The sequence below is a fragment of the Zootoca vivipara genome, chromosome 13 (genome assembly GCF_965207765.1).
Source record: "Zootoca vivipara chromosome 13, rZooViv2.hap1.1, whole genome shotgun sequence".
Lineage (NCBI taxonomy): Eukaryota > Metazoa > Chordata > Lepidosauria > Squamata > Lacertidae > Zootoca > Zootoca vivipara.
The window spans coordinates 8706103-8731933 of record NC_142596.1 but is presented as its reverse complement, the minus strand read 5'-3'; the positions used below and the strand labels follow the sequence as shown (position 1 = coordinate 8731933).

Here is a 25831-nt window from a genome sequence, read left to right as displayed (position 1 = left end):
CGGCGGCGGCGGCTCAGTGGGACGCCAGCTAGCCAGCCCGGGGAGGGGCTTTCCGCCTGGCGCACCCCGCTGCCCTTTCGGAAGCGCTGCATCCTCGACCCGGCGCAACCCAGGGAGGACAGGTGAAGGATGGGTGGTCCTCCTTGTCGCGGTCTGGCTGCGGAGACCCCGTTTTAGAAGCTCCTTGAAGAGGGCGCGGGTTGGGCACGCGCGGAAGAGAGCCGAGGGGGTCCCCACCACCAGCCGCCGGCCTCCAAGCCTCCCCTGCAAGCAAGTCTCCCCCACCCTACCCCACCTCTCCCCGAGCGCGCGGCCATGGACAGGCTGCCGCCGTCGATGCGCAAGCGGTTATACAGCCTCCCGCAGCAGATCGGCCCCAAAGCGTCGATCATGGACGAGGAGGACGAAGAAGCCGGTGGAGGAGGAAGAGGCTGCAGTAGCGGCGCCGACAAGGACGCCCGTCGCAAAAGCATCAAGCTGAGGCCGTTGGCGCCGCCGCCGCCAGGGGGAGCTCGTGGGCAAGGGGCAGGAGAGCCCTCGAGGCCCGTCGTCGGGGATGCGGGCGGCGGCGGCGGCCTCGTGGAGAGCGGGGAGGCGGCGGCGGCGGCGGCGGCTGCCTCGGGGACGCCGGGCTGCCGGGGGAGCGGCAAGAGCAGCACCAACGGGGACTGCCGGCGTTTCAAGGGGAGCCTCTCGTCTCTGGCCAGCCGCCACCCTCACGACTCGGGCGAGGAGCGCCGCCTGATCAGCAGCGAAGGGGACGCGGCGTCCCCCGGCGACGAGCGCAGCCCCCCGGACCTGTCGGACACCGAGCCGGGACCCCCCGCTTTATCGACCCCGGCGGCAGCCTCGTCCTGCTCGTCCCCGCCGGACCCTCCGCCTCCACCCTCTTCGTCCGCCTTCGTGAAAGTGGAAGGGGGCGGGGGTCCCGACGGGGCGGGAGGGGGCGCCGACCAGATCACCCCGGACGACGAGCAGAGGCTGGGCCAGGCCGGCTTCATGCAGAGGCAGTTTGGGGCTATGCTGCAGCCGGGGGTCAACAAATTCTCCTTGAGGATGTTTGGCAGCCAAAAGGCCGTGGAGAGGGAGCAGGAAAGGGTTAAGTCCGCCGGCTTCTGGATCATCCACCCGTACAGCGATTTCAGGTAAAAAGGGGAAAGTGGGGAGGATGAAGCCCCTCCCCTATCTCCGCCTCCCCCACCCCACCCTTACCCAGCCACAGGTAACGTTAGGCACTAAGCGATGCAGTTAGGCAATTGGGGGGCTCTGCACTGAATAGCCGTGGGACTCTCCCCCTCTTTAGTGTGAGCTAACGAAGTCCTGCTCAGAGTAGACGGCTGCATAAGTCACGGTGACTCTTTCCAGCGTTTGGGGTTTTGCAGTTGGCGCATCAGGTGTAAAAAACAAACACGGGAGGCGTTTCCCAGTCAAGTTGCCTTTTTGAAGTCACTGTGCAGTCGCATAGTAATTTTGGAATGGGGTGCACACATTGGGTTGTCTCCAACTAAGTCCCATTCAGAGCAGACCCATTGAAATGAATGGGCCTCGGTGAGTTGGGTCCTTTCGTTTCAATGGGCCTACTTTGTGTAGGGCTAACACGGGCAACAGCTGTGCACCCCCTTCCCTGACTATGAATGGTCTTCCTCTGCCCCCAAACTCTTGTCCTGACAGAGACTCTATCTGCCCCAGTTTCCCCAGTTGCCTAGAGGGCATCACTGGTGGAGGAGGACGAATCTCTCCTTGAAGATGCCACTAAACTTTTCCAGTACATCTCAACATCCTTGGACTCTCACATTTGAAAAGCAACCTCTCCATCTTCCGGCGTCAAAATGATGGGTTGTCACCAATGTTGGAATGAATGGACATGATTCACTTAGGTCCGTTAATTCCAATGGGTCTTCTCTGAGTAGGGCTTGGATACAGCACATGATATCGGAATGAGATGTATGTGTGCAATGACTCCAAAAGGACAAGATGATGGGGAAATTCCTACCGCCCTTATTTAACTGCAAAGCCTCAAACCTTGGAGAGAGTCATTGTGACTTCTTTGAACAAATCACAGGCGTGCTTAATTGGAAGTAGGACCCTTGTCTCTACTTCCTTCCTAATAAGGTTGCAAGAACTGTAGAATTCCCTTCTTGGGACTTGCCTGGTGGAACTCAATGGGGCATGTTTGTGAATAAACGTGTGGGATCTGGCTGCATGTGTGGATAGGACTGCAGCTGCAGAGTCATCCCGAAATCTCTCCTCCCCAGCTCTCCACCCCAGTTTCAACAGCCTGGACGAAATGGCCTTTGGTGGCATAGCCTAGGTATTTAGCATTGCAGCATCCTGAGCCAGGGATATGTGTGAATCAAAGGGTGTCTCCTTCACAGAATGAGCAATCAGTGGTGCAGTCAAGTAATTTTAGACTTTGGTCCCTCCCCCCTCCCGCTGCCTTTAGCTGCCAAGCCAGTCCTGCTGCCCTTGTATGGGTGTGCATGTTGCCCCCCCCTTCTCATTTTTCTGAGTGGGGTCCTCCTGGACCTTTGCCTCCAATTGCTGCTCTGATGGTTTTCCTGTGAAAGGGTAGAGAGATGTTGCACCCAGTAAAACGCCTCTCCAAAGGTCTAGTTTTAAAATAGAGTAACCAATTAAGCCGTTATTTATTACCCAAAAAGCTGTCCTTAACTCTGCCGAGTGGGAATCCAGAGGGGGAGGAGCGTTTGTTTTTGTTGAATGAATTAACTTCATAGCTAATTTCTTTCAAGTACATATTCGGTAGCAGAGAGAGAGAAACTGAGGGGCTGTGCTCACAAACGTTTCTGAATTAACCGGTGCTTGGCGAACTTTCTTCTACTAAATATGTATGTAATATGTTGCAATCAATAAGAAATGATTTAGCGCAATCAAGAGCTGGGCCTTATTATGTTGATTTTAATTACAACCGCCATACACAATAACATTAAGAGGAAATAAAGAGGAGAGGCGTTCAGGTTTCTGGAATTTACACTTTAACAGGGTGGTGGAGGAGATAAAGGTTTACGATTACGAAATGAGGCGTGGTGTGGACAGAATCTCCCCACCCCACCCCACCCCATTCTTTGCGCTGGAACACAGGGTCATCTAACAATCCTGGACCGGCAGCAAATTCAGGACACAGTATATAAATAAATTTTACAGCAAAGGAAACAGTCGTAATCCAAGTCAGACCATTGGTCCATCCAGCTCAGTATTGTCCAGGCATAGGTAAACTCGGCCCTCCAGATGTTTTGGGACTACAACTCCCATCATCCCTAGCTAACAGGACCAGTGGTCAGGGATGATGGGAATTGTAGTCCCAAAACATCTGGAGGGCCGAGTTTGCCTATGCCTGGTATTGTCTATACTGACTGACAGAAGCTCTCCAGGGTTTCAACCTTCCTGGAGATGCTGGGGACAGAATCTGGGACATTCTACATGCAGAGCAAATAATAATGATAATAATAATAATAATAATTGATTATTTATACCCCGCCCATCTGGCTGGGTTCCCCCAGCTACTCTGGGCGGCTTCCAACAGAAAATAAAATACAGTACTCTATTAAACATTAAAAGCCTCCCTAAACAGGGCTGCCTTCAGATGTCTTCTAAAAATCTGGTAGCTGTTTTTCCCTTTGACATCTGATGGGAGGGCGTTCTACAGGGCGGGTGCCACTACGGAGAAGGCCCTCTGTCTGGTTCCCTGCAACTTGGCTTCTCGCAACGAGGGAACCGCCAGAAGGCCCTCAGTGCTGGCCCTCAGTGTCCGGGCAGAACGATGGGGTTGGAGACGCTCCTTCAGGTATACAGGACCGAGGCCATTTAGGGCTTTAAAGGTCAGCACCAACACTTTGAATTGTGCTCGGAAACGTACTGGGAGCCAATGTAGATCTTTCAAGACCAGTGTTATGTGGTCTCGGCGGCCGCTCCCAGTCACCAGTCTAGCTGCTGCATTCTGGATTGTAGTTTCCAGGTCACCTTAAAAGTTAACCCCACATAGAGCGCATTGCAGTAGTCCAAGCGATAGATAACTAGAGCATACACCACTCTGGCGAGACAGGCCGTAGGCAGGTAGGGTCTCAGCCTGCGTACCAGATGGAGCTGATAGACAGCTGCCCTGGACACAGAATTGGCCTGCACCTCCATGGACAGCTGTGAGTCCAAAATGACTCCCAGGCTGTGCACCTGGTCCTTCAGGGGCACAGTTACCCCATTCAGGACCAGGGAGTCCTCCACACCTGCCCGCCTGCTGTCCTCCACAAACAGTACTTCTGTCTTGTCAGGATTCAACCCGCTGTACTGCTGAGCCATTGGATTGCCAATTCCCATCAGTCCCATCCGGCATGGCCAGTGATTGGAGATGATGGACACTGTGGTCCAACAACATCCTGAGGGCCATAGATCAGCAACCTCTGGATTAAACAGCACCAGGCCACAACAGTTTGGGGTTAGTTTAATTTAATTATGCAAATCGGCATCCATCCACACCTTTGTTGTATTGTCTGGGAGGAAACAGAGCCATTAGGAGTACAGGAACCAATGGCGGGGCTGGTGGTATCTGGTATCTGGAAGAAAGACCCAGAAGTCTGGTTTGTTTCCCATTTAAGTCGGCGCTTGCGACTGTCCTGACTCCCAAACCCACAGCTGACTGAGCACAGAAGGAGTCCTGCAGATCACATCACAGCTTAAAGCTGGGGTGGGCAACCACATGCCCAAATGCAGCACTCTGTGCATCTTTATCTGGCCCTTGAGACTTTTCCTGGGCCACGCCCCCGTCTGTAGGCCACACCCCTCCCTGGACTTGGTTTGCACCCTCTGAATGTTTATGCCTGCCTGGAGTGTGGCCTTGATTGCTGAAAGTGTCACCTGCTTGTCTGATTGCAGAGATGTGTATGTGTGCGTGTGTGTATTCATGCTGTGTGACACTCACTTGCAACCTGATTTTGACATACATTAGCAATGCGATCCTTAAGGCAGTTTCCTTCCTATGAGGACCCTCAGCAGTGTGTAGCAGGGACTGTGCTTGTTTGGCAGTAATGCTTGATACAAGTGTAGGACCATTGCCATGGTGCAGTGGTTAGGGTGCTAGGCTAGGACCTGGAAAACCAGGGTTTGAATCCCCACTCAACCATGAAGCTCGCTGGGTGACCTTGGGCCAGTCGCTCATTCCCAGCCTCACCTTATCTGCAGGGTTCTTGTGGTGTGGACAAAATGGGAAAGGGGGGGATAGTATGCATGCCATTTTCAGCTCCTTGGAGGAGAGGTAGGATAAATGGAATAAATACTGAAGGAGAGACTCATTTTAATCCAGGGCTTATTCTCTAGGAAGTGTGTGCATGTGTATAGGGGAGTGTGGCCTAAACCTACTTCTCGGAAGCTTCTGCTCCTGTGAAATTTTGCAAAACTCTCAAGTTTTGTTTTGTTAATGTCATGTCTTTTTTAGATTTAGATTTTAAAAACATTATTTAATGTTATGCCTAATGTGCTCACACCTTTTTGGCAGCAATTCTGAAAATAATGGGTGGAACACAATTGCTTTGTAGCAAGGAGCTAACTCATTGCATTGTAAGCACCTTGCTTTTTTGCAAGTGGCTCTTTGGCACGCTTGTGTCAGACTTTGATGAAATGAATGGCTTCACTTTTTCAATAATCCTACGCTCCCCAAAGTGGGGGGGTGGGGGCAGGGGGCACAGCTCGGTGGTAGAGCGTCTGCTTTGCATGCAGAAGTTTCCAGTTTCAATCACATGACATCTCCCCATCCTAGAGCTGGCATTCAGAGTTACAATCCTCCTAGATATAAGAACACTTAAAAAAACCCAATCACATGTAGACAGTTTCATATCCAAAACAGACACAGACTGGGATGAAGGCTTAAAAGGCTTGTTGAAACGGGGTAGTCTTTAAACGGCATGTTCTGCTGTCTCACACCTTTCCCTCCTTATTTTCACTTGTTTATTACATTTATATCTCAACTTTTCCTCCAAGGATCTCAAGGTGGCATGCATGGTCCGTCCCCCCTCTGCTTTTTATCACAACAACCCTGTAAGATAAATTAGGCTTCAAGACGATAACCGGCACAAGGTCATGCAGTGAGTTTCATGGCTGAGTGGGAGTTCAAACCTATATCTCTCCAGTCCTGTTCCAACACCCTAACCACTATGCTGCACTGCCTCTCTAGTTCTTCTCCACCTACAGCTCTGGCCCAAGGGCCCTTTCATTGGTGGCTCCAGTTCCACTCTGGAGTCCTGTAGCCCATGGCACTTCCAAGTTTTGTGATGAACAAGGGAGCATGTTGTTTTCACAGAACTGCCGCCAGTAGATTACGCTTTTATTAGAACTGGGACTAATAAAAGCGTAATCTACTGGCAGCAGGGCACTCCTACGCGTGTTTAGACAGAAATCAGCACAGTGGCGTTCATTGGGGTTTTGCTCCCATGAAACTGTGCAGCCCTTCCTGACCATAAGTAAGGGATGAGGAACCTGTGGTTCCCTTGGAATCCCTTTAAATCCAGCTCTGGACAGCATGGTCCAGTGGTCAGGCAGTTGAAGTCCAATCGTATTTGGAGGGCAACAGATTCCTCTTCCCTGCCTTAAGTGATGTGTTTGAATTTTGCAAGTCTCTAATACCCTGATGCATATTTTTCCCTCCCTCTAGTATTTTGGTTTTTATATATATATAGGCATTTATAGTTCTGGTTCTCCTTCTATCCCTTAGCCATCTTGTAGAGCTGAGAAAGATGGAGAAAATGGCAATCAAAATGACAAAGGGACCTCCCCTGTGAAGCAAATATGGCTAAACTGCTTGTGTCACTCTTGAGTTTAGAAAAAAAGGTGACAAAACAGGGATATGATAGAGATCTAGAAACTTGTGTCTGGTGGTTGTGGACAGAGTGGATTTCTCTCATCTTTCCCCTGCTCAATGAAAGCTCTTCAGAAATCAAAAGTGCAGTTTTACACAACCTGTCATTAAGCTTTAAGTATATACTCTTATAAAACTGCAGGTTATTACAAACAATCCTGCCAGTGTTTGCAGTTTGTTTGTAAATATTCAATAAAGCATTTCCATTCTTTTATAAAAAGTTTCTTATCTTGGTTTCTTATTTTTCTGGTAAGTTTAGCCATTTCTGCATATTCTGTAAGTTTTTGTATCCGTTCATCTTTTGCTGGGACTTCTTCTTCTTTCCATTTTTGGGCAAGTAACATTCTCACCGCTGTAGTTGCATACATGAATAGATTTCTATACAGTTTGGGTAGTTCTGTCCCTATAATTCCCACAGTGCTGCCTGTGCTGACTGACCAGTGCCTCTCTGGGGTTTCAGGCCAGGACTCTCTCCCAGCCTTACCTGGAAATGCCTGGGATTGAATCTGGGACCTTCTGTATGCAAAGTGGGTGCTCTGACCGTGAGCTATGGTGGTTATTGTTGTTACTGCTAGATTTTGTACCCACCCTTCACCCTCATGCCCCGGGGAAGATTACTATAGGGGAAAGAAAGAGCATCAATACAGCACCTTTGTGGACTTTCAATAAGTTTCCATAAGTTCTGGTGGGACCAGAATGCTGGACTAGATGGGCTTTGGTCTGATCCAGGAGGGCTTTCCTTACATTCTTGAATTGGGGTGCAAAAGTTGCCATTGCACAGACTCCGTTCTCCCTTCATACCGCCTAGGTCTAAGGCAGTGCACAACTCTGTTTCTCTCTCCTGTAATGATAATGATGATGATAATAATAATAATAATAATAATAATAATAATAATAATAATTTATTATTTATACCCCGCCCATCTGGCTGGGTTTCCCCAGCCACTCTGGGCGGCTTCCAACAGAAAAATAAAACACAATAATCTATTAAACATTAAAAGCCTCCCTGAAGACTTTTAGATGTCTTCTAAAAGTCTGGTAGTTGTTTTCCTCTTTGACATCTGTTGGGATGGCGTTCCACAGGGCAGGTGCCACCACCGAGAAGGCCCTCTGCCTAGTTCCCTGCAACTTGGCTTCTCGCAACGAGGGAACCACCAGAAGGCCCTAGGCGCTGGACCTCAGTGTCCGGGCAGAATGATGGAGGTGGAGACGCTCCTTCAGGTATACTGGACCGAGGCCATTTAGGGCTTTAAAGGTCAGCACCAACACTTTGAATTGTGCTCGGAAACGTACTGGGAGCCAATGTAGATCTTTCAAGACCGGTGTTATGTGGTCTCGGCGGCCGCTCCCAGTCATAAGTCTAGCTGCCGCATTCTGGATTAGTTGTAGTTTCCAAGTCACCTTCAAAGGTAGCCCCACGTAATGCAGAGGCACAGAGGACTCCAGCTGTGTCCAGCTTGCTCCTTTCCTCCCCACCTCCACTCTGCCATGGAGAGTGGAGATAATGGGTGGGGTGGGGGTTTCAGGAGAACAGACCTGCCCTGCCACCACCTATCAGCTCTGCAAAGTTTCCTGGAGCCACAATTAGTTGCTGACCTGGGTTGTAAACAAAGGTAAAGGTAAAGGGACCCCTGACCTCTGGGGTTGCGGCGCTCATCTTGCTCTACAGGCCAAGGGAGCCGGTGTTTGTCTGCAGACAGCTTCCGGGTCATGTGGCCAGCATGACTAAGCTGCTTCTGGCGAACCAGAGCAGCGCACGGAAACGCCATTTACCTTCCTGCTGGAGCGGTCCCTATTTATCTACTTGCACTTTGACGTGCTTTCGAACTGCTAGGTGGGCAGGAGCTGGGACCAAGCAAACAGGAGCTCACCCCATCGCGGGGATTCGAACCGCCGACCTTCTGATTGGCAAGCCCTAGGCTCTGCGGTTTAGTCTACAGCTCCACCCACGTCCCGGTAGTAAACAAAGCAGAGTTTAAAATGACCTCTGGGCTTGTTATCCTGAGCTACCGGATAAAGTAAAGGTTAGGTAGCAGCTGAGGGGATGCTCCTCTGTTTCTCTGACTTTCATTCTAACTGTTTTGCTCTCTCTCTCTCTCTTTCTGATATTTAGGTTTCACATTCTTGACTTTCTCTCCTTCCCCAGTCCTGTCTCTATGTGCAATCCTAAATTATTAGAACCCTCTTAATTTCCTTAGTGTTATGCATTATGCCATGGAAGTATCTTGTCCTCTTCCCGGATAACAGAAAGCGGCAATAGCTTTGCTGCAGGAGAAATGATCTCATAGGAGCATTGCATTGCATGCAGAAGTTCCCCAGAATCTCTAGGTGGGGCAGGGAGATGTCTCCTGCTTGTAACCCCAGAGAGCCATAGCCAGTCAGTGCAGACAGTACTGAGCTAGATGGAGCAGTGTTCTGATTCTGTGTAAGGCAGAACATGCTCCTGTTCTCATGTCAACAACCCTGCCAAAGCCCCCATCCCTGATTGCATATGTATTTTCTCTGTATGCTGGACTGATCTATTTTGCAGCAGTCCTGATTACAAACCAAGAGGGTTTATTGTTCTTTTGGGATAACGACATGCAAGAAAACATTATTAAGAACCATGAGAAGTGGGAGGGACCTTGGAGATAAACTCACCCAGCTTTCGGCTTGATGCAGGACCTGCAACCAGCAAAATAAGTGTCCTGAGTCTGTCTGTTCCACGGCCACAAAGCTCTTACTGCTAAGGTAGATTCTCTTACCACTAAACTGAAATCTGCTTCCTTGCTGTTTCCACACACTGGCTTTCGTTGTGCCTTCAGGAGCGATGGCAAACGAGACTGCTCTGCCTTCTGCTTTATGACCAGTTGTTCAGCAGTTCCAAATGAGCTTCATTGGTGTGGAGAAATTTGGTTTGATTTAATATTAATATACCGCTTTTGAAACAATGGAGCTGAGCTCAAAGTGGCTCACAGGAGTAACACAAACATTACAGTCATTATAATCCTATTGAAACAAACAAAATCATCAAACAATTTGATTAGCTCTGTGTTTATTTTTATTTAAACCATTTTTATACTTTGTTTTGCCAAAAACGATTCTGGGGTGCTTTGCAAGTTTCAAATGTTACAAATACCGACAACCCTCTTACAAAAATAAGAAAGAGAGAAGAGAACAGCAGAGAAAAGAGCAGTTTAAGATTGTGGAACTGCAGTTGCTCCCAAGTTGGATTCACTGTATGCTGGACCAAAACATAACTGGAGTCCGTTGACTTTGGGAGAGGTGTGGTAGGAGGTGGGTGATGGGCATCCTTGCTTGACTTTAAAAATAAGGTTCTACTTTAAATTGCTGGACGTGATTTGCAAGTAACACTCTCTCAGCCAAGCAATGGCTTAGCATGAACAAGCAAGAATGCTGCAGAAATAGTAGCTGTTTTGTTCCTTCCCTGCTCCAGGACCTATGCCATAGTTTGGTTTAGTATTATGTCTAAACCCAGGCTTGTGGTTTGTCCCACTCTAGGTAAAGTCCAGGGGAGACAAACCACTAGCTCTGGTTCAGTAGGGCCATTAAACCAAACTGTAGGCTCCCAGTAGCACATTTATAGCAAGTATGATGATTCTCTTATTGTGTGATTTCTTGTGTGTGTGTATGCGCAATTGCGCATGGCACATGTTCCCTGGTTTACAGGTTACCATGTGGTCTAAACCACTGAGCCTCTTGGGCTTGCCGATCAGAAGGTAGGTGGTTTGAATCTCTGCAATGGGGTGAGCTCCCATTGCTCTGTCCCAGCTCCTCCCAACCTAGCAGTTCGAAAGCACTCCAGTGCAGTGTTTCTCAACCAGTGTGCCTCCAGATGTTTTGGGACTACAACTCCCATCATTCCTGACCACTGGTCTTGCTAGCTAGGGGTGATGGGAGCTGTAGTCCCAAAACATCTGGAGGCACACTGGTTGAGAAACACTGCTCCAGTGCAAGTAGATAAATATGTATCACTGCAATGGGAAGGTAAACAGTGTTTCCGTGCGCTCTGGCTTACGTCACGGTGTTCCGTTGCACCAGAAGCGGTTTAGTCATGCTGGCCACGTGAACTGGAAAACTGTCTGTGGAAAAACGCCTGCTCCCTTGGCCTGAAAGCGAGATGAGCACCGCAACCCCATAGTCGCCTTTGACTGGACTTAACTGTCCAGGGGTCCTTTACCTTTTACCTGTACCTTTCTACAACAGGTGTAAGCAACTTTTGACTCCCCCCAATGCGGCTGAACTGCAACCCACCATCCCTGGCCATTAGCCCTGCTTGCTGGAGCTGACGGGCGTATTTATTAATTTACTCACTAATTACATTTATACCCTGCCCTTTCTGCCAAGGGAGCCCAGGGCCTTGTCATTCAGCAACATCTAAAGGCCAAAGGTTCCCCATACCCAATAGACTGTTTCAACCCTCCAATGGGGAAAAAAGAGACAAAACATCAAATACTCAGCTGCTGGGTAATGCCCCATGTGAAGCAATATCGGGGCTGTGGCAGAGCCTGCTTTGAGTCGCTGTCCGGAGCATAAGTGGCTGCCTGAGAGGGCCATTGAGAGAGAACAGAGGGTTCAGATCTCATTTGCTGTCTCTGTAGGGTCACTGCTGAGAGAAACGTTGCACCTGCGAGCAGTTTGATTGAGCCCTTGACACTAACTGCAGGGGCGCCAGCCACTCCTGCAAGGAACCCGGCGCTTATTAGCATCTGTTGCTCCGCTCCAACCACTGCAGCCCCTTTGCCTTGCCTGAGCTTCTCCCTTTAGCCCTTCTGATTTATTGTTAAAGCCGAAGAAATTGTTAGGCAAATGAAATCAGTGCTAAACACTGTTCCGTGTACTGGACTTGAGTCGTCTTGGCATAGAAACCAGAGTTTGCAGCACTCCGGTGTCAAGCCAGATCTGTGTTAACCAAGCCATGTTAGCAAATTGCTTTTAGCTCACTTGGCATAAAGCGCTGATCTTCGCCCTCTGTTCTTGGGTTTGGGTTTTGGATGGAAGCAGGAAGCAAATGAAGGTGTGGATACATCTCTTGCAAGTGTTTGACAGTCAGGGCTGCTTTGGGTTGTTTTTTTTTAATATTGCGATAAAAGGGTTTTATTTCCTTTTTTGCAAGGCAAACGAAAGCCATTTCCTCTCCCATGTGACTGTGATGGCTGACCTGGATTATTCCAGATTCAATTAGAAAGACACCAAGAGGGATGTCCATTTTTAAGATGTAAGAAAGAGATTACAGGGTAAGGATGGGGAAGAAATTTGATTCACTCCACATTTAAAGGCAAACCTTTCATAACTCACATTTGCTGAGGCGCTCTGCAAATGGAAACACATCCATCCTTCGACATTTGCACTTCTCCAGATTTTGCAATGCAATTCTCCACTCAAGTTGCGTGGACAAAAATGCATATAGTAGTGAAAATGACAAACAAGAATGCCTTATAATAGAAATATCAGTGGAAATATTGCTTTGCAAAATGTGTACATTGTGCACATTGGCTTGCAAAAATATGTGTCTTGGGATAAATTCTTGCTAAGATGCTGATGAATTTCCACGAGGTCTTAAAATGTGGAAAATTGAATTTAAGATTGGAAAAAGGAGAAACAGATCTGCCCAGCTCTGTAAGGCTGTAATATAATCCCTTAGCCAAGAGCAAGTACTATTAGACTTCTGGATAGACATTTCTAGCATTACACTGCAAGGCTGCTGTTCCTCTTAAGTAACAAAATAGTAAACTGCCTTGCACTGAGTCAGAACCTTAGTCCATCAAGCTCAGTATGACATATACTGACTGGCAGTGGCTCTTCAGGGTTTCAGACAAAAGTCTCTTTCAGTCCTACCTGGAGATGCCAGAGACTGAACCTGAGGCCTTTTGCATTCAAGGCAAATGTTCTGCATCTTAGCTAGGGCCCTTCCCCAATGTCAGGCTTTGGGGAATCGGCTTCCCCATGGCAGTACATAAGCAAAACAAAGGAAAAGGAGTCTTCTTACCAGTTTGGAACTTTAATAATCACAGAGAGAAAACAAAGAACACATCTCCGAGTAATGGCGGTGCTCCCAATTAAGGAGCCCTCCCCCTTCTACATCACTTCTATGTCTCGTAATCTGAGCTTGTCCCTTCTGTGCTTTCTGTTCTGCCACTTTCTGAGCCCTTCTCAACTTTGGGGAGGGCGGTGGAGGAAGGCTGTCTAGAGACTGTGAATCTGTTAACCCTCTCCCTTCTAGTGTTTCTTCTCCTAGCTGTTCCCCATCCAAGTATTTCCCAGCTTCTGCCTTCTGTACTACGCCCCTCTGCAAACCGCTGTTCCAAATCTATACTGACCTCCTGCTCCTGGGAAGATTCAGGATCTGGATCAAGAGGAGGGGATGGCTCCCACCATTCTTCCTCAGTGCAGTCCTTGTTAGGAATCATTCTGCAAAGAAACAGAAAAGGTGTGTGTAGCTTTAGGAACTGTTTCTGTTAAGTTCCGTGCTGTGTGGTTGCTGTTTGTGCTGAAGGAGCAGTTGAAATTTGAATTTGCCTGCAGGGAGAAAACACCTACTTTAAGTTTGTTGCAATAAAACCTTGTTTATGTCCAGTCTTGCTGCTTCATGGAGTTGTCCTCCGTTCTCTACCACCTGAAAAAGCTGCCATCCAATAATCCTCCTCAGCACGGTCCCTGACACCCAAGATGCATGTGGGGTAGCTTAACAAACCTGGCCTTCATATTGGGATATGGGACTCCCTGCCTGTGAGTTAGCTCCACTGAACACAGACGGACTTCGCTTTTGACTTGCTCAGGATTTGCTTTGTGAATTTGTTTAGAGACTAGAGTGGACATTTAAACAAAAAACAAAGAGCCGGAGGCTAAACTCTCTTTCACCCCACGATGACACAGCTAGTGGTACTATAGATGCATCTTTATGCTTCACCTATGTGCCGAACCCTGGAGTGCATGTGATAAAAATGGATGTATCGTAGCTCTGAGCATACATTTATGTATGAAGCCAATGTGTTAAGGGAGCTAAGACCCTGTGTCATTCGGCATTTTTCAGCTGGCATGAATGTGGAAAGGGCTTCTCTCTTTTCTTTTTTTTAAGCTGACCAATGAGTCAGATGGTATCTCTGCCTCCGACACTGGCTGGCGATCCTTTCTGAGTCTCCCTTTCAAGGGTTCAGGGAACGATCAGAGCCTCTCACTTGCAGGCCCCAGATTCAGGGCCAGCTATAAGGCAAGCCCGGGGGCGCTGTGCCTGCCCGCCTGCCGCGACGAGAAACGGGGCGGGGGGGGGTACGCCGGAGCGATCATCACACCACGGCACCCGGGAGCCCGACATGCTTAAGACGGCCCTGCCCAGGTTCAATCCCTGGCCTCTCCAAGTAGGGCTGGAAATAGCCCTAATCTGAAACCCCGGGATGTTGCTGCCAGCCATAATAAACAGTACTGAGCTAGGGGTTTGGTTTGATATGAGGAACTCTCGAGGGGAAAAACTTACTGAAAATGGGTATTGCATTGAGTTCTGGCTGGCAAGGATGAGAAAATGTAAAAGTGATTCTGAACGTTGACAAGCGTTCCTCGTAAAGTAATTGTAAAAATTATTTGTTAGTATTATAAAGCTGGAGATCACAGGTGGCACATCTGCCTTGCACACAAAGAGTTCAAAGTTCAGTCCCTGCCTTCTCTAGATGGGGGTGGGAGAGATTCCCTGCTTGAAATCCTACAGAGTCAAAGCATGCCATTTTATGTCATGTTAGCTGCACACCTGTAGAAATTCAATGTGGTGCCTTCTGTGATTCTAGATTCAGGTAGAACCTACCTGAACCCGTAGAAATTATTTTATTATTTTTAGGTAATTGAGTCTGCAGCTTTTGTATCTTCTCTTATCTTTTTGTACACTACTTGGGTAGCTTTTAGCTGTAAAGGAGTTTCTAAATCTGCAAAATAAATAAGAGACATCAAACATCTTCTTTGCGCTGGCAGGAGGCTCTTTGATGAGACCACTGTCAGCAAAATGGGAAGGAAGCAGTGACAGACAAATCTGTCTATTTGGATTTCTCTCACTTTCTCATTTTTCCAACCCAAAGTTTAGTTTGCCCTGTTTCAATGTCAAACTGCATATTTTTCTTTTCATAAATGGTTCGCTCAAAAATTTGAATGCACTCTCATGCCAATGGTCCTAAGATGTGCATTTTTCTACACAATTTTACCCAGTTGCACATGACTGCATTCAAACCTGGACGTGACCTGGAAACATCACCAGAACATAACCAAAAGGGCAGGGCAGGGCAGGACGGAATGCTTTACGTGGGCCCCACCGATGTGCATGGGCACCCAGAACATAACCCTCATTCAAAACAAATACTGCCTGTAGTCTCCCAATTTTAGTGGACACATGAAACCAAACTGCATGTTGGGAATGTGGCAGTCATAATACAGTATTTTTCAACCCCAAATGTCACAACGTATTCTTTGTGATTGGCTATTTTTGCATGGTCTGCTTTGCTTACTAAAGTCGAGAAGCATTCTCCATGAATGTTAATTGCAAATGGGACTCTTTAATTTCCTACAGAAAGTGAAGTGTCGGCAGAGTTAATGCCTTTTCACTAGGATATGCACACTTTACCTTAGTCCATGTCTGCACATGTGACTTTGCTTGAGAACTGAATTGCAAAATTTGGAGGCATGAGATGATGGCAGTGTTTCAGTTCATGCATTGTTTTGGAAAGTACAAATTAGATAGATTTGCCTTCAGATGCAAACTGAATTCAATTTCTTTCTTACTCCTGATGCATTGCAAAGCTCAGTGATGGAGCCATTGGACAAAGAGTCTGATGTGGTAAAACCAGCTTCCTTTGCTCCTGTGCTCATGGATCAAAAGCCAAGTTGTATCCTCAGTCCATTGATGAACTGATGGTGGTGATATCCTTCCATCCAGTGTTGCAACTCTTGGCAGTTTGTGCTGCTCTGAAAACCCATGTGGAGTGTTCAGTAGAGATTCCACATTGTTGAAATGTACCCTTTAAAATAATTTCCATCCCAGAGAAACAGAGCTAGGACCAGGTTGTTTCTGATGCACACTTCAGCCCAAGCTACTTGAAGTTTATCTTTAAAATGTAAATATTATAAAATTTTAAAATGCTATATGCATTGCAGTAACCAACACCAAACATTGTTGTTCAGTCTAGGTTCATTTAGACTGATTGGATCAGTTCAGAGCCAAGGCTTCATGTTTAACATTCTTAGTTGGCATAAATGGGCTCTACTGCCTCCAAAGCTTATCATTTTAATTTGGTTTTGAAAGATGTACTGAATTCTTGAAGAGCACAGCACTTGTGCTAAATAAAAATACAGTTTCCTGCAGTCTTAGCCAGGCCATCATTTAAGATTGGCCAAGGAGCTTCTTTTGGCTGAGGTGGGCCAGAGCTACACATGGTGCTAATTATAAATAGCCAGTGTGAGAGTGTCTTGGGGAGGAGAAAGAGCTGATCCTGAGTAGAACCTTGGCATGGTTTTAGGCCTTTGCGACCTGAGAGGGTCATCATCCAGATCAGCCCCCTCCCTCAAGGGGTACTGCTCTGATGAGGAATGGTAGAAGCCTCCCCCTCCCCGCTTCTCCTGACCACAATCCTGAAGCTGCCCAGGAGTGGTGGAGCAGTATAGATTTGGAACAGTGGTTTGCAGAGGGGCATAGTTCTGAAGACAAAAGCTGGGACGAACTGGGGGTGAACAGCAAAGTGAAGGCGAATTGGAAGAGAGAGAACTCACAGACTCTTCTCTCGCTGGAAGGTGTCCAGCCTATCAGTCCAAGGTCACATAGAACAGATAAGGTGGCTACACAAAAAGCACAGTGGTTGCGAGATCAGGTTGCAACGCACGGAAGTGACTAGGGGGGAAGTGGGTGGGAACCTTAATTGGGAACACCTTCATTCTGAGAATGGCTGCTTTGTTCTTTTGCTGCGATCATTAAAGACTCTTTAAATGGTAAGCAACATATTCACTCTAATAGGTGTTTTCTGCCTGGTGTATCAGGCATAAGGAGGCCTGATCCAGGGGACAAATCTTTCAAGGTCCCCAGATTGAGACCCTCCAGCCCTGGCTATTCATGAAGAAAAATACTTGCACTTAATGGCAGGCCATATGACTAATGCAACTCTGCACCCTAGAATTGTAGCCTGGGGTTGACATAACCAAAGGGTGATGCACTGCCATGCTCTCTGCATGCTAAGTTTGGGTTTTGTTCCATATAGCCATGTCTACCTGTAGGCATGCATGGTGATGCATAAATCTGGACATACTTGCCCAGCTGGGAGTATATCACTGAAGCTCACTGAAGCAGGTCTTTCATTTTATTGGAAACATTTATATCCCTTCTTTTTAAATTGATCAATATTGGCCCCCGAGGCAGCTCAAGACAGCTGCTTGAAATGTCTTCTGTTACAAGAAGGGATGGGGGTTCTGTGGTTTCAGCTGTTATTGAGCTGCAACTCCTCTCCTTCCTCACCATTGGCCATGTTGACTGGAGTCAATAGCCAGAGGGCCATAGAGTCTCCCCATTACAGTAGAAACAGAAAAACAGCAACCAGCAAAGCACAAGATAAATGATGGAAAGTGCCACCAAAAGGTTGGGCGGATGTAGGCAGCTTCCATCAGCCCCAGCCTACATGGACAATGCTCAAGAATGATGGGAGTTATAGTCCAGCAATATCTGGAGTGTTGCAGGTTCCACATGCCTTCCTTATTTGAAAATTGTGGGAATGTTCAGGGAGGCAGGAGAGGATATATTGTTAAATTATATCCTTCCCAACTTGCTTACAAAAATGCAAGGAGGTTGAACCCAGCCCCAGGGACAGGGAACAAATTCAATTCTGGTTTGCACTTTAATGAGAAGCTACCTAATTCACACATCTTGAACCAACACATGAACTGAAACACTGTTACCCCTAGAAATTCACACTTCTCTGAATTTTGTGACGCCGTTCTCCAACTGAGCCCTGTTGCCAAAAATGCATTCTATGTGGGGGAGGGGGGGAGTGTGCATGTTGAGGGGGGGATATACAAAGATGCATTATATTAGGGGGAATTGCTTGCAGAAATGTGCACATTAGTCAAAACTGCTTTGGAAGTATGTTTGTTCACACTGTAATACTGGCAAACATTCGTGAGGATTAATAATAATGCAGAAATGTGAATAATTGAATTTAAGATTGGAAAATGAGAAATGGTGAGAACTGAAATGGACAGATTTGTCTATCCCTACCCAGGACCTTGTCAAGCAAGATGGAAGTGTGGCTCTTCCATCATCTGCCAATGCACTGTTTCTGGCTGTCAGGAGTTTGTGCAGGAGCCGGGCCCTGGGACCAGCAGGGCTTTGCAGGACTGGGATCCTCTTTGGCTTGTTCTGGAGAGGCAGGGCGTGGCCGCATAGGTGAGGCCACTTGGTATCCGCTGCACCTGGTGGCAAGAGCCGGCAGGGGATATAAGGCCAGCATTTCCCCTCAGCTCTTTGCCACAGCAACACACTCTCTGCTTCGCCATGTGCCTCCTTACCTTTTGACCGTGACTTCGTGCCTTGACCCTCAGACTGTGACTTTGTGCTTAGACCCTCGGACTGTGACTTTGTGCTTCGACCTTCGGACTGTGACTTCTTCCCTTGTGCTTCTTGACCCTTGGACCTCTGGTCTCCGGACGTTCATGCCTACCATCTTTGCCCCGGTCCCGACGCTCCTTGCTGGGACTTTGCTCGTAAGCAGCCCGGACCGTGACACTGGCACTCCCAGGGACGCGGGTGGCGCTGTGGTCTAAACCACTGAGCCTCTTGGGCTTGCTGATCAGAAGGTCGGCAGTTTGAATCCCCGCAACGGGGTGAGCTCCCGTTGCTCTGTCCCAGCTCCTGCCAACCTAGCAGTTTGAAAGCATACCAGTGTAAGGAGATAAATAGGTACTGCTCTGGCGGGAAGGTAAACAGCATTTCCGTGCGCTCTGGTTTCCATCCCGTTGTGCCACAAGCGGTTTAGTCATGCTGGCCACTTGACCCGGAAAGCTCTCTTGGCCTGAAAGCAAGTTGAGTGTCGCAACCCCATAGTCGCCTTTAACTAGACATAACCGTCCAGGGGTCCTTTAGCTTTACCTCACCTTCTGGCACCCACACCTTTGGAGGTAGGATGAGTAGGGGCAGCTCCTTGAATTAATCAAGCTCTAGAAAGCTCTTGAAAGAACCAATGGTCTGACTTGACATGACACATCTCCGAAATAATTGCTTTCACACATCCTGGTGAAGGGTGTAAATGCACCAACTAACCTTAAAGCAACCTGAAATTGGGGATAAAGCCCCAGCAGGAGGATGGATAGCTTGTGCACCTTCCATTGCTCTTGGACTACAGCTTCCACCATCCCTAACCATTGGCTGTGCTTGCTTGGGGCTGATGGGAGTTGGAGTCCAACAGCACCTGGGGAGTTGCTGGTTCCTCATCCCTATCCCTAAGGGCAAACTTTATGCACTTTTCTAGTGCTTTTTGCTGAATTGCCTTTCCTTTGCCTCACACACAGATGAGCCCTCTCATTCTTGCCTGCTTCTCTTGCTGCTGTTTTTTCCTATTGAGCAGATTTATTTTGCAAGTCAGGACAAGGGGTTTCTATCAAGCGCAGCAGACAATGACTCAAAAAAAGCAAGCTGTGACTTTTCTTTTTTTAGTTTAATCTAGACTGTGGAAAAGCAGAAGCCAGGTGGCTTTGAGAAGAGTATGCAAAAGGGGCAGAGGTGGGGGGGGGGAATGAATAACCACAATTAGCATATGTTGGTCATGCTGCATGATAATACACAGTCAGCTGGAAGCACTAAGTCAATGCTGCAGGTAGCCTTGTACACCTCTGCACCAGGTGAGTGGCTCAGATTTCCCAGCCTCCTCTTGTCCTCTCTAACCACTCTATAAATATGTGCACACAAGGCTCATTTAATCTATTTATTGATAATACCTTGTTTGTTTGTCTACCCTTCACCGTAAAGTCCCGGGGCACGTTACTGTTGGAAGTGCAACAGTACAGATCATTCCATGTGCAGCTTAAGGGTTAATACTGTTAGTGTTAAAGCCAACTAGCCAAGAGAGGGACAGCTGAAGTTGTTGCTTAGCAACCAGGCTAAGTGACTGATGTTTGCTGAGGTAGCATGTGCTCTGATTGGCTGCATTGTTCTGAGGCAGCTTTTCCTTGTCTATGTTTGGTTCAGTGTCTTCCTGCTGTGTACAAGGCCCTGGAGTAAGAAAGACCAAACCTGTCTGTTCCTTTCTCTTCTAATTATACACAGTTTTTGTACAGTTTCCTCAGTAAAGTTGTTCTGCTTTTTTCAGTTTCCTACTACACTTATACCTTCACTTGTTATAAGGAGCTTGAAGAGAGAAGGCGTTCTGTAAATTATCAAGATCTATAAACATTTGGCAAACGTTTGTGACTGTTTTTTTATGTTCCTATTCTTGATATTCCCTGCTTGAAAGTTGGTTATATCCAACTAAGTTCTACTCAAGAGTAGGCCCATTTAAATTAATGGACCCAAGCTAACCACGTGTGAAAATTTCAATGGGTCTACTCTGAGTAGGACTAATATGGCTAGGACTCATGGTCCATGCAGATGTATTTACTCCTTGCCAAAGAGATTTCAGAGACCTTCCAAATTCTCGTGCTCTAAATGTGGCAAGTTATCTCTCCAGTATGCCTGGGAGAGTTGATAAAAGAACAATATGGAAAGACTTAGTGTCTCCACCCTTAACAGTGGCTTGTTTCCCGCACACTCCACGCTGTCCACAATTTCATAGCAAGATGGTCCATTTCCACAGGCACCAATCAGGATCACCGTTGGAATGGTGCACTTCCCTGCTTTCGGAAAAAACGTAGATGGTGTTTAAAGGGTGCTGTTGGAGGGCGAAGGTGATTGTGATGGTCTTTTTCCATTGTCCCCTTTTGCAAATTCCACCAGCCCTCTCTAAATCTTAGAGCAGTGCGGAGGCATGCTGGCAGCCCCCTGGGGCGTGAGTGGGAGCTGAGAAAAGACAGTCGCAGACATTGCTGATAGCAGCCAAGGAGCAGATGCTACATTAGGCCGAGTTTTGACACTTAACCTTCTGGTGCCAGCATTTGGGCTATTGCTGATAGCTGCAATGATAACTGACTTGCCATTGACATATGGCTTCAGCTTGGTGGGGGGAGCTAGAGGATGAGCTCTTTGCTTTATTTGTCCTGGGTCATGACTCTTGGTGTGCGAGAGACCTTAGCTCATGCTTTGCAAGCAGGAAACTGGAGTGACCGTCTTTGGCATCTCTAGTTGAAGGGTCCTGGAACATGCGAAGCTGCCTTACGCAGAGTCAGATGGTCCATCTAATTCATTATGGCCTACGTTGACTGCGAGTGGGTCTTCAGGATTCCAGGAGATGCCATGGACTGATGCCCTGGAGAGGCCAGCCAGTGCTCTTCTGCATGGAAAGCTGATGCTCTGCCATTGAACTGCGGTCCTTCCTTTGTAGCGAAGCAGAAAGAGATTCTTGCAAGAAGGGGAGCCCATCAGAGCAGACAGTTGCTTTTTATGCTGAGCCTTGGGACCTAGACCATACATTACTTAACACAGGGATGGCTGATGTGATATACCTAGCCAGATGGGCGGGGTATAAATAATAAATTATTGTTATTATTATTATCAATGGATGTTTTTGGACTACAACACCCAGCAGCTACAGCCAGCATGGCCCAGTGTTCAAGGAAGATGGTTATTGGAGTCCAGCTGTATCTGGTGGACATGACTTCAGTTACCCCTGACTTAGCAAAATGTTTGTTTAATAGGAGAAAGTTTTAAATCACAGTTGTTTGCTGAAATGGTCCCTCATTATTCGGAGACCTAATATTATAGTCTGGTCGTAGGCAAAACTTATTTGAATCCTGAGATTACTTCTAATGCATAAGGATTAGCTTATTTAAACTGGCATCTAAAGTGAGGGCTCCTGACCTATATTATTATTATTATTATTATTATTATTATTATTATTATTATTATTATTATACACCTTTTCCCCTGATGGGACTTAAGGAGGCTTACACATAAAAATAGGAAGTGCTAAAAACATAGAAAAGGTAATAATTAAAAAACAAACACTGATAGAATTAAAACTATATGCATATTGAAAATCTGTTAAAACCACACCAGTAATTATAATAAAAAAGGTAAAGGTAGAGGGCCCCTGGACGGTTAAGTCCAGTCAAAGGTGGCAATGGGCTACGGCACTCATCTTGCTTCAGACCAAGGGAGCTGGCATTTGTCCACAGACAACTTTCCAGGTCATGTCACCAGCAGGACTAAACCGCTTCTGGCGCAACAGAACACCGTGATGGAAACCAGAGCGCACGGAAACGCCGTTTACCTTCCCGCCACAGTGGTATTTATTTATCTACTTGCACCAGCATGCTTTTGAACTGCTAGGTTGGCAGGAGCTGGGACAGAGCAATGGGAGCTCACTCTGTCACGGGGATTCGAACTGCTGACCTTCTGATCGGCAAGCCCAGGAGGGTCAGTAGTTTAGACCACAGCGGCAATAAAAACAGCATGGCACCAGCCTTTCATTAACAGCAGTCAGTTCCCCAAAGCCTGTTGGAGCAAGAAGGTCTTCAACTGTTGGTGGAAGGACAACAAGGAGGGAGCAAGTCTAGCATCTCCAGGGAGGGAGTTCCAGAGTCTGGGAGCAGCCACAGAAAAGGCCCTGTACTGGATCCTCACCAAGCTTCCCTGTGAGAGTGGTGGGACCGAGAGAAGGGCCTCCCCTGGAAATCTCAAATACAGTATTTCAAATAACTCAGACCTAAGCCGTGTAGAGCTTTATAGGTAATTTACCAGCACTTTGAATTCTGCCCAGAAACAGCCTGGTAGTCAGTGGAGCTCTTGCAGCAAGGGAGTCATTTGCTCCCTATAACCAGCCCCAGTCAACAGTCTGGCTGCAGCTCCTTGAACCAGCTGGAGTTTCTGAGCTCTCTCCAAAGGCAGCTCCATGTAGAACATGTTTCAGTAATCCAAATGGGATGTAACAAAGGCACATGTCACTGTTGCCAAATCAGACATCTCGAGGAAAGGGTGCTGATATTGCACATCAGGATCAAACCATAGTTTGCAAGCCCTGTTTGGGTGGATCACATAAACCACAGCTTCCTGGTTTTACATTGGAAAACTGGTTTAACAAACAAAGACTCTGTCGACTCAGAGAGTGCTTGAGCTTGTCACTCTTTCCAGGTGCTTCATTTGGAGCTGTCCAAGGTCCTGCAGCCCTTGGTGGTGATAGAGGTACCTGCTGCCGTGCAGTTTGAATTGCTGATCACCTTGGTTTGGTACATCAAGCTATCCAGGCACCATCTGCTTGTCTGTCTGCCAGGTGAAACTTAGCTGGTCTGGTATTTTGGTAGATCAGCTCTCGCTAGACTTCTGCCTTACCTGGAACATAACAAGGGAGGCATCGCCCATGCCCATACCTTGCCATGTTCTTCTTATAGCCTTGCATGAGTTGCTTGAGTATTTATGCTCTTCTGAAATGCCCACAAATTCCACCTGCACCCCCCACCCCACTGTTGCAGATGATCTACAACATTTGGGCCTTACTTTGCTCCTTGGCGAAGATATTAATCTATGGGCCATGTTTGCATCCTTTAACAAAAATGATGGGCTGGTTTGTCTCATTTTTAGATTAATGGAACCTAGTTATCCTTTTTGATCAGAACAATGCACTTCTGTCAAGGCAATAATTCAATACGCTTAACTAAAATATGCAGCCTCCTGGACCACACTGAAACCGGTGTGTATGAAGTCATTGACTGCTCATCATCACATAGTAAATGCATCTCTTTTTTTAAGCCGCCAAAGGCTGAATCATCATTAAATCAATAGAGTGCAGTCCTGTGGTCAGATTTAAAAACAGCTGCAGTCTGTGGTGTGATTTGAGAAGGCCCATAGGTCAGTGGCAGAGCATATGCTTTGCATTCAGAAGGTCCCAGGTTCAATTTCCAACGTCCCTGGAGTGGTTATCAATCAATCCCTCTTCCCAGAGAGCTCTGAGAACTGTGGAATTGGGGAATCCGTGTCTCCTAACAACTCTCAGCAGCCTTAACAAACTCTACTTTGCAGCATTCTTTGGGGGAAGCCATGGCTGTTCAAAGTGATATGGCACTTCTTTAAATTTATAGTGCATATGGGACAACCATTCAAAGAGAGTATGGGTGCAATAAATGACTTTTTCAGACTGATTAGGCTACATCAGGGGTAGGCAACCTAAGGCCTGAGGGCCGGATGCGGCCCAATCACCTTCTCAATCCGGTCCCCGGACAGTTTGGGAATCAGCGTGTTTTTCCATGAGTAGAATGTGTGCTTTTATTTAAAATGCATCTCTGGGTTATTTGTGGGGCATAGACATTCGTTCATTTTTCTCCCCAAAATATAGTCCGGCCCACCACATGGTCTGAGGGTAGTGGACCAGCCCACAGCTGAAAAAGGTTGCTGACCCCTGGGCTACATTCCTCACACTCACAGATCCTTCTCTAGCCTCTATCCAGGCAAGCAAGGAGAATCCTCAGAGACACAAGGACACTTTCCACCCACGCAACAACATTCAAGGAGGGTGCAAGGCAAAACTAGTAAGGAGTGTGGCTCAGGTGAGTCTGTGACCTGAGGGCTATGTAGCGTAGGCCTGGGCAGTATCTGGTCTTCAACATCATGACATATCACCACCTAAATATCACGATATCTTGATATATCATGATATATATCTGGAGTGGCGGAGGGCCTTGCCACACCTCCACGGGTTGGCAGAGGGTCCCACCATACCTCCCTGTGGTGGCGGAGGGTGCAGTGTGTTTCCCTATAGAGCTGCCCTGGATTTAGACACATGCAGAGGTATGTGAGGCAGAGACAATTGAAAAGTGTCTGTCACATAATGGTAGGCAAACCTCCATTTTTTTTCTCCTCCGTTTCACATTTGAGAGAGAGAAAAATAACAACAATAACTTCCAACAGCATAGATGGTCTGATTTGTTTTCATCTGCCTTCAGCTTCCAAATGGCAAAACACATGTCTCTCCCTGGTGCTTATGAAGCTGCTTATGAGTCCTTATGCTAATAAAGAGATATATTTTTGCCAGTGCCAGCTTTGACAAACAAAGCCGTGTGTTCCCCTCTGGCTGGGCATGATTACATTTTTGTTTTGTTAGCTCAGATAAGCCATTAATAAGTGTGTGATATGAACAATCAGACATAGACAGGGGGGAAGAGAGCTAGATGTAGCCTGCCTTTCCTCTCTCGAGATCTGTATATTGCATTTAAAATCAGAAGCTAGTAGCCTACAATTTGAGCTAAACAGTTCTCAATTTAAATTCTGCTTTGGCCTTAAAAGGTAAAGGGTAAAGGGGCCCCTGACCATCAGGTCCAGTCGTGTCCGACTCTGGGGTTGTGGTGCTCATATCGCTCTATAGGCCAAGGGAGCCGGCGTTTGTCCGAAGACAGCTTCCAGGTCATGAGGCCAGCATGACAAAGCTGCTTCTGGCGAACCAGAGCAGCGCACGGAAACGCCGTTTACCTTTCCGCCGGAGCGGTCCCTATTTATCTACTTGCACTTTGATGTGCTTTCGAACTGGGCAGGAGCTGGGACTGAGCAACGGGAGCTCACCCCATTGCAGGGATTCGAACCGCCGAACTTCTGATCAGCAAGCCCTAGAGTCTGTGGTTTAACCCACAGCGCCACCTGGATCCCTCCGTTAAACCCATAGCAAGTTCTCTCTCTCACACTTTTTCTCCTTGGCTTTCCATCTGTAAAATGGGAATTATGTTTGCCTCTCTTACCTGATTAACAATAACAAGGAAAGGTCAGTGGATAAATAATGGGGCTTTAATGTTCCTCTCCTCCAATGAACCTTTTGGTGGTGAAGAGAAAGGTGTTTCTTCACTTCTGGAATTAATCCAAAGAACCATAGCCAAGTGGTAGAA

The 25831-nt window shown here is 47.3% G+C and overlaps 1 protein-coding gene across 4 annotated transcripts in view; it reads left to right on the top strand.

The window, feature by feature from the left end:
• Positions 1-315: 315 nt before the first annotated feature.
• The window catches only part of HCN4 (hyperpolarization activated cyclic nucleotide gated potassium channel 4), a 112127-nt gene continuing 86611 nt past the window's right edge, over positions 316-25831 (top strand). Inside the window, exons 1-2 of one of the 4 annotated variants that reach the window (XM_088656695.1) lie at positions 316-525; positions 586-1145. In XM_088656695.1, coding sequence (XP_088512821.1) covers positions 316-525; positions 586-1145 — 770 coding nt within the window. Of the gene's footprint in view, positions 1146-25831 lie in introns of all 4 variants that reach the window. The other 3 variants (XM_035131546.3, XM_088656694.1, XM_088656693.1) reach the window with 3 other exon arrangements.